A 9,435-nucleotide genomic window follows, 5' to 3' on the forward strand; every position below is an offset into this window, starting at 1 on the left:
ATGATATTTTTCGAGTATATATTACAAACATAAAAGACATATAGACAAACAAAAAAAAATAGTGAGGTAATGTCAACAAAACTTAAAAAAGGGAAGAAAAAAAAGCCAAATTCTGCCATGACCCTTCATTGAAACCATAAACTAAATAGCTGGACATAGCTTTAGCCACGCTTTAAGTAAATAAGCATGAAGTAAAAGTGTTAGCAAGCTAACAAACTCAGCTAATTTAAGGCTAACAGTTAGCTAACAAAGTAAACAAACTTGAGAACAAATGAGGGGAATAACACACGTAATAACGCACGTAATGCCAAAAAAGTCTTACCTTGTTCCTTTGGCTGCGTTTGTGCCCCATCTTAAAGGTATTCCATGCTTTATTTTCACAATAGTTCCGCCAGGTGATTTGTTCAGTAAAATCAATGGTGGTGACTGTGAGCGATATGCGGATGAATACTAAAATGTCGACAAATGCTCGAATGTATTTCATTTAAAGGCTTGGTACGTTTGAGTAAATATATATAGTTTATCTTTGAAAATATGTCAATTTATACATTTATACATAGAAATAAATATAAAATAAATTTGTCTTTAAAAAATGGGCATCAAAACAATTTTTGACTGGTCAGAACTACTTTTCCTTCCGCCTTTGAAAATCGTGTGTAATACGGCAGAGTTGGTTTGAAGTTCAGACAGAAGAAAGTAGGAGGAGCCAAAAATGTATGTTAAGATTTAATCCAGTTTCTGAAAGAGCAATAAATTATGTTTTTTAATATTTTATTTCGTACTAAAGCATCGACAGACCCTAAAAAGTGTCCCGAATCTGTATTCAGTATAGATATTTTTTTAAATGAAATGATACAAATGTTTGGAAGCAAATAGCATTTAATTACAAATTAATAATAAGAAAAAAGAAACAGGTCATTCTCATTTTAATTTTTTAAATACGTTCTTCATAATTTTTTGTGTGTGTCTTCACCCCCCATTTTTAATTTCATTGTCTATAACATGGACACATTGTGACTTTAAGCTTTTAATAACATTTGCAGGTCATCTTTGCATTTGCAGGTCATCTTATAGTTTTTGTAAGCTGATATGGTTGTTGTCCAGCTTGTTTGTAGTTCTTTGCTTTTATAGTTTCAAAAAATATGACAAAAAAACATCCTAAGATTTTTTTAACCCCATATTCAAAAATTTGAGTGAACACCTATTTTTTTTTATGGAAAGCAGTCCACTTCCATGATTATCAGGGGGTATATGTATCATTGGACACATGTGAAAAGGCCTTTAAAAAAAAAATATATATATATATAAATAAAGTTTGATTTGATTTGAATACACTTTTCCAGTATATTCATTTTTTTTTGCAAAGGGTCTGTTTACCAGTTTGAGTATCAACATTTTTACTATGAGATTTATTGATAAATATTGAAAAAAATATTTTTATAAAAAATAAAAGGAACTGAAAAATTTGTGATTACTCAAAAGAAAAAAAAAGCCAAACATTTTCTGTTCAAACACGTCTGGAAAGTTTATTGTCCACAATCATTCAAATTACAAACAAACATCTGCTGCTTTGAATGGAGAGGGAAAAAAAAGCAAATTTGCAAGCTGCTAAGTCACGAACACAGTTTTCTCTCATGTTGGTCCCAAAGTTCCCGCAGGGTGAACCACGCGCTCGTGCTCGATTCAAAGGTTGAGAGAAGTGGACTGAGAGGAAGAAGCTGTCCACACGTTGATGATGGAGGAATAAATAATACATTACAGCTTCAGAAACATTCAAAGAGCCCGTGGAGAACTGAAAAACAAAAACATCACAGAAGTTCATCACCAAGGTAAAGAGTGCCGGAAAAGAAAAACAAATCTAAAGAAATAACTTTTGGTCGAAACACGCCATGGTTGAATGTCAGAGAGCAATGCTGGGCTCAAATTTACAATCAGTAGCTTAATAAAGTGACAATCATCACCACACATGGATGGCCTTCAGACAACTAAATTATAAGAGCTAAAAGTACAGGTGACACGTTATGGTTCATTAACAAGAAAAATCACACGTCTCGGCTCCAACAAAACTAACTTTGAATAAAGGAGAAAAAAAACTTAAATTATCAATCCAAAATAAAAGTAAAAATACAAATACGCCTTTTTTGTTTTTCAATTTTGATGAATTATTGTCTTCTCTTCAAATACATAAATTAACATTCAAATGTGACTTATCACTTCAAGCTGCGGCGGATGTAGACCGTAAAATGGAAAGAGGGATGTGTGAAACATTATCGTCAGCAGCAGAGCTTTGAGTCATGTTCATTAATTATCTACTCTAATGAGGTGATAGGTTATCCTTGTTTTATAGATGTTCGTGCACTGCCTGGCCAAAAGAAAATCTGCTTTAATAGTCACTAAAAACAGTACACTTCAAAAGAATCAGGTTTTCTTGTAACCTGAGGTGGCAGTATGATGATATGGGGTTGCTTAAGTTAAAAAATGAATTCAGTAAAAATTAAAACCCCCACATTTCGTCAGCTAATTGTTTAAACAAACTCAACTAAACTGTTTTTCCATTCCTGAACTCGCTTATAATCGAGGCACATTCCAGGATGCCTTTGCTAAAGTGCACCTCTCAGGTTAGAAGCACAGGAAAATTAAATAAAAAATAATAAAATAAATATATATAAATTTTGCAACAACAGTAAACAGAATTGGTTAGAGAGGATCACTGTAGACCAATTTGAAACACAAGTGTGAGAAACTTTAACGTAGCCACCAAGTTCAGTCAAAACTACTATTAAACTACAAAAAAAGAAGAATTTTGAGATTTGCTGTGACTTTTATCTTCAGAAAGACTTAACTGCACCTAATCTAGCAGTTGCACAAATAACTTCTAGCTCTTTTTGAACACATTTGGTTAAAGTTGTAGCAATAGTCAGACTAGTTATGTTAAACTAACCTATTCTTCAAGCTTGTTTAGGCTTTTTTGTTGAGATTTTCTAAAAACAACTACAATAATCAATCTAGCACTAGTATAAAAAGGTGCTTTAGGCTAATTCTCAATGCTACGACCAAGAAACCGACTCTCCAACAGCCTATTAGTTCGTAAAAACTCAACTTTAAGTCTTTGGGCAAATGGTTTAAGAGAGTATCCTGGGTCCTAATCCAATACTCACACATATAGCATTTTTTTCTACTATATTCTTAAAGATAAACAAAAAAATATATATCTTACTTTATAGCTAGGGACAACGGAACTAAAAATAAGGTATTTGGTTTAGTAGGCCTAAGCCAGTAGCTATTAGAACTTACATTACTTAAGTAATTTAAACCTTTATTTAACTTTTGTGACAGATCATCTGTTAATTAAATTCTTATTTCAGCTGGTTTTCCTTTTTTATTTTATTTTTTTTATTTTTTCGATAGGACAAACCAGCAGGGTATTTGTAAAAATAACTTCTTTCAGCAAAATGTTTAATTTTATTTACACAAAAAGAGTACGGTAATCAAGCAACCCAAGTTAATAGACTTAAACTTTAGGGTCAGAACTTGCATTTAAACAAACAATTTTGTGTTACATTTTATGACAGAAACCAAAATAATATTGACTTCACTTATATAAATTATTAAAGTGATTAAAAGAGGAAATATTTTTTTTTTGGCCAGTCAGTGTTGAATTTAATGAAGTGAGCGATGATCGATACAAATATCTAAAAAGGGATTTTTTTTTAAAATTCCTTTGCTGGATTAGACTTATTGAATCTGAAGTGTGTGTAAAGTGTCTCTGCTGCTGGCGAAAGTTCACTCACAAAACATTTCATACACTTTTTTAAAAATTAAATATTGGATTTCTACAAAAATAGCTTTTATCTGTGTGCTTTCTGTCCTCTGAGTGAAGGGTGGCACCAGTGTATGCCACTCAGCAGCATTTTTGGTAGTCAATTGGGGATTTTTTTGGAGAAAAAAAATAAAAAATATAACAGAACACCCTGTGGTAGCATATGCACCATCTTTGTGTTAAGGCAGGAGGATACTGATGCCATGGCAACAATCCTTTCACTGTGTTTTTTTTTTTTTTTTTAAGGAGGGGTGGGATTTGTCAATTCATCACGAGCACTCACAGTGTGTCGGGCATGACTATATTGGTTTGGGAAAATAGGATTTTAAAAGCGGTTGCTGGCCCTGAGGAGAATCCAGTTTTGTTTTTATCCACTTTTTCTTTCTGGAAAGAGATTGTTAGAGTGTCGTCCTCTCTGTCCGTGACGGGGCGTTTCTGAAAGGACGGCTTCAGTGCAATACACCACGTTGCAGAGCAAGCAGCTAAACAGCACACGAATACAGCTACCATTGACAGTTTCAAGAAAACTACCATAACGGTATAATGGATTATAAGAGTACAGGAGGGGTTACAGTCCTACTTACAATACTCGTCTTGCGTCTCTAAAAACACCATTATCACAATAATAACAGAGATCCATCTTTTTTTCAGACTCTCAGTAACACAGACACAAGTTGTGACATTCTGAGATGATTACCTGCTGCAGGTGTGCTTTAAAAATCCCTTTGATGACATATTTCAGAGCTTCAATCAGTATCTGAAGAAGCGGAAAATGAGACATTCAGCCCTAAAGTGACTCATTTGCTTCAGCACAGGTGGGCGACGGTCCCTGAATCACACCAACCAATGAGAGACTTTTTCAGATCTTTTCTCCCTTTGATAGTTTTCCACATGAGGGAGTAGACACTTTTGGAAAGCTCTCAGAGGAACCTGGTTGCAGCTCCACTACAAAGAGACTCTAATGAGAAAGAGACCCCTCCAAAGAGCAACTTCGGAAAAGGTTCCAGAGGTCATGTTCCCTGAACTTTAACCCATGGTTTCGCTCCTTTATGTGCTGCGGTAGGTCTTGATGATGTCCTTGATCTGCCTCCTGCAGATGGGACAGCAGGCGTTGGACATCTTCTTGAGCTTGAGGCCGCAGGTGTAGCACAGACACATGTGTCCACAGGCGTAGATGACCGTGTCCACCATGTTTTCGTAGCAGATGGAGCATTCGTCTGACCATTGGCCCTGGCCTGACGGGAACGTCGGGGACTTAGGAAGGCTGACCGGTGAACTTGGAGTTGTTCCTGTGAGAAAGTTGCAAAACAGTGGACGAGGAAAGTTATAAAACTTGAAACCACATGTATAAAGTCTTGGTCACATATGATAGTTTTTTTGGCAAACGAAGGGTCATAAAAAGGAGCAGTCAGATCTTAAAGGGAGCGCAGGTGTGTCTTACAGTTCCCCAAAACAGGGCTGTCCAATCATGGTCTTCGAGATCTACCAGTTTTCTCTTCACTGCGTTCTGCTAATTTGCTGACTTTTTTATTCTGATTGACTAAACACGCCTGATGCAAGTAGTCAGCAGCAAGAAATGCAGGATTGAGCAGCCCTGCCCTAGAGGCTCATGCTCAAAGGACGTCATGACAATGTCATTGTCATAAGTGTATTGTGAAGTATTTGTGAATTGCTTGCACCTATCACGTATGGATGATATTGTGGTATGACGCTCTTACGCCATACTACTCATTTGCAAAGTGCGCACTGGCCCTTTACCAATCATGTGCAAATGCTACCTGCATGAGGTGGTGGTTACTAAGTAGCTGTGTGTAAGACACCCATAGGATGTCCACACAAGCTACACTCTGATTGTCTAATTTCCTCAACAGTCAGGAGTGCACACTAATCATTTGAACAGCAATAAGGGGTTCCTTGCACAGGATTTTGGGGGGTATAAAAATTAAAACATCCATATGACATGCCTACATCCCACTGACCTCACCCTTCCTTTACCCTTGCGTGTAATGTAGGTATTCGCTATGACCTGTTGCACGCAAACAAAGTGTGCATGAACATTTTCGGTCTAAAATCTTGATATTTGGGGTGGGCGACCTGCAAGCTTCATACAGGTTTGCCTACTTTTAACCAACAGGCCACTTGTATCCAGTTGTGACTATGGCTTTAAACATGATCTTCTCAAATCCAAGTTTCCAGTCAACATCAACCAGTCTAGCGAGAGCTGAAAACAAGCTGGGTTGTGATTCTTGAGTCAAGCTCTGAGCTAGATGCCATGTAACATTAGTGGTTTTGGATAACAATAATAAAACAAAGGTAATAACTCAGTTTTTTGGTATCCATTAGTTACTGCTTATCTTGGGATTTTGGTGTTTAAAATGTGTTCTTGTTGCATTTTTATCATAACGAATGAGAAAACAATTGAAATTAAAACTGTATTTCTGAGTATTTATTTGAATCGTGGTGGATCAGGTGCAGATGAAAACTGGATGACTGAAAAAGCTCTGGTTTGTGACGCCATAGGTGGGCCAAAGTCTCTCTTTCTTTGCTACAATTCTGAAACATCCACATGCAGACAAATAGAACTTCCTTTTCATTGACCAAGCTGCCATCTAACTCAAACCTGTACAGCTGCAATGCTCCGATATTGCTCACCGGTTTTTGTAGTTGCTATGCTAATGTTAGCTTGGGTTTGTGATGTGCTATGAGCTAGCGGTTTGCTAGCAGAAGAGAGTGTCAACAAAGAGCTGATGGGAAATTAGTGCAGCTAACTACAACCCACAACTCAGATCGGAATTCCTGAGGAAGTCATGCCATGCTGCAGAAAATATGTCTTTAAAATGGCAGATTTATTTCACAATGGAGAAAAAATATAGTAGGAGCGCGACTTTAGGTTCTGTAGATATCCTCATAAGTCACCAAACTCTAGAAAACTCAGATTCTTCCACAGAGAGACTCGTGCTCTAGCACATAGAAAGGGACACGACTTGACTTCATACATTTACTCAGATGAGATGTTGAGTTTTACTGATGATTCTCTCCGTTTGTATGAAGTTAGATTCTCGTCTGCATGTCAGACAATAAACCTTTAGAAAGGGGATTTTCGTTTCATGTCCTGCACTCCATCAGTTTATGTAACTTGTGACATAACAGCGGCCACTGCATCCAGCTGCAGTTCCAGCAGGGCTGGGATCACTTACAGCCTGTTTTTCTAGACCTCTGCTTTAAAAAAAAAGAAATGCTACTCTGCTTCCTGTGGGTCAGATGTTTTTTTTTTTTTTAATCTATCCATGTCTCCATGTTGGTGGACCTACCTCCAGCTGAGCTGCAAAAAGCAGCCGAGCACAAGCCTCCGTTCAGGACCGGGTCAGAGATGCCGCTCCCCAGAGCGCTGGGCGTGTGCGGGGAGGAAGAGGGCGAGCTGGGGCTGGACGTGGCCCGCTGATCCCCGAGGTGAGTGGAGCCTGGGCAGAAAACGAAACGCCAATATTTCAGAAGGACAGTCGTATTGTAGTCTTCAATGAGGATTAAGAGAGGCTGATTCAACTGAAGAACTGAGGTAGTTCAAAGAACGTCAATACTGGACCTAAAGCTCCGATGTAAAGCGTTAGCTAGCAGAACTCATTTGTGTTCGTAGGAGTTTAGTGGCTACATGGTTAAAGCTGGAAAAGTTGAACCTTTCTGGTTCTTCTCAACTCACAAACATCTGATAGAAGTTCTCTTCACATTTCGTGACAACATTTCTAACATCTTTGAACCCATTTTTGGTCTCCCGTTTATTTGGGAAGTTGCATTTTAGGAGTTTAAAAGTTTTTTTTTTTTTTTTAAAACAAGGGACGATGCACAAAAGAACATTGATCACATGACACGGGAAAAAATGTATTGTGCCAGAATACAGCAAATGTTGCTCATTTCAGCCTGTAATACCTCAGAAAGTAAAAACAAGTAAAAGCAAAACAAATAAAATCTAATTAAATTAAACAGGGTGGGATCATGTGATAAACAGTTTAAAAAACAAACCTAACCAGTGATAGGGGGAATCTGCAAAGTAAAATTACAGATGTTTTAAGGCTGTAAAACTCTTCATACATTTTTCCAAGACATTACGGTCCGACCGGATTATTCCTCCGCAGCTGTTTGTTACCGACAGACCCACAGAGTGTGAGGGAGAGAAGACACGCTTTAAAATCAGGAGTTTAAACACCTGATTTAGAGGAGAACCTCCATGAAAAAAGAAAAAGGAGACAGTCTGTCAATTGCCGCGCGCTACGTGTCACGCGGGGCTGAAAGAGGAGAGACTGCGCATGCTAGTAACAGCCGTGCACAGGGGGGCGGAGACTCGATTGTGGCTGTGGAGTTTAGAGTTTGAAGGTTTTGTTAAAATATTAACCAAAAGCTTTTGTATAGAGCTTCAAATTAGAATAATTTGTTGTTTTATTGTGAATCAATAATGAATTTCTTAGTTACATTTGTTCTGTTTATGTTCATTTCTTAATGAGGTGATCTAATAATAGTAAAATAAACTTGTTTTAACGACTCCTGACATGACACTAAATGAAGAGATCTTATGTGTTTGATCAATCCTCCAACATGTACACATGTCAGATGACTGAGTGAAATGATGATTAAATCTATTATCAGAACTGTTTATTTTAAGTTTACATGTTATTATCTTCTGCTGCACGGCAGTACCTATAGTTTATGTTCAGAAGAAATTAGAAAATAATATAAAAATAACTGCAATATATTTGCTGCTTTAGAACAAGGTTTTTAAGACTTAATTTTAATTTGAAAGAAACTTCTATGTGCTGCAGTCAGATTAAAATAAATCAGAAATTCTGTACAGCCTATTGAAAACATACCACCGTTATGGTTTAACTATTGTGTACATTATGTATATGTACAATATTTATTAGAAATATTTAAATGTTCCTCACAGTTAGTTTCAATACTACAGTTAATACAAAAAATAATGAAAGTTTAATTTGAACTAACTAAGATTTAATGGGGGGGGGGCAAAGTTAAGGTGTAAAAATCTGAAGTCCTAAAGCTCTTTGCAATAAAGATTACTTTGATTATTTGATTGATATCGTTTTTAATATCGTTATCGCACAAAATGAAAAAAGCGATATCGCAATATGAAAATTCCCATATCGCCCAGCCCTACTTTAGGATATTTACAATATAAAATGACAGCAGTCAAACATTTTCTGTAAGTTTTCACAAACTGTTGCTGGTATTTTGGTCCATTCCTCCATGCAGATCTGCTCTAGAGCAGTGATATTTTGGGGCTGTTGCTGGGAAACACAGACTTCCAATTCCCTCCAAAGATTTTCTATAGATTTGAGATCTGAAAACTGGCTAAACCACTACAGGACCTTAAAATGCTCCTTATGAAGCCACTCTTTCAAAAAACCTCATCAAACTTCCATTTTGTGAAGTTTTGAGGCACCGCATCTGACGCCCATTAAAAGCAGGACCTCAGATCAAATCTGTACATTAAATTAACATTAATACTCCTGCTGCGTGAATTGCATCTAGTATAAATGCAGCTTTAAAGCCGTAAAATGCAAACAAAGATCCCCTCGCAATCGGAAGTTTTTGTTGATTTAGCAAAT

At 36.9% G+C, this 9,435-nt stretch overlaps 1 protein-coding gene and 1 long non-coding RNA gene across 3 annotated transcripts in view; both read right to left on the reverse strand.

Annotated features, from left to right (window-relative positions):
- The window catches only part of LOC112157272, a 69,184-nt gene extending 68,602 nt beyond the window's left edge, over positions 1-582 (reverse strand). Inside the window, exon 1 of the long non-coding RNA XR_002921122.2 lies at positions 323-582. This is a non-coding gene — a long non-coding RNA (uncharacterized LOC112157272). The remainder of the gene's footprint in view (positions 1-322) is intronic.
- Positions 583-1,499: 917 nt separating this feature from the next.
- neurl1aa (neuralized E3 ubiquitin protein ligase 1Aa) overlaps positions 1,500-9,435 on the reverse strand; it is a 67,372-nt gene continuing 59,436 nt past the window's right edge. For both annotated transcript variants that reach the window (XM_024289945.2, XM_024289946.2), the window contains exons 5-6: positions 7,132-7,281; positions 1,500-5,109 (exon numbers count right to left, since the gene is read on the reverse strand). In XM_024289945.2, the coding sequence (XP_024145713.1) occupies positions 4,868-5,109; positions 7,132-7,281 (392 nt within the window). In that variant the 3' untranslated portion in view covers positions 1,500-4,867. The remainder of the gene's footprint in view (positions 5,110-7,131; positions 7,282-9,435) is intronic.

The sequence above is a fragment of the Oryzias melastigma genome, linkage group LG1 (assembly GCF_002922805.2).
Source record: "Oryzias melastigma strain HK-1 linkage group LG1, ASM292280v2, whole genome shotgun sequence".
NCBI lineage: Eukaryota > Metazoa > Chordata > Actinopteri > Beloniformes > Adrianichthyidae > Oryzias > Oryzias melastigma.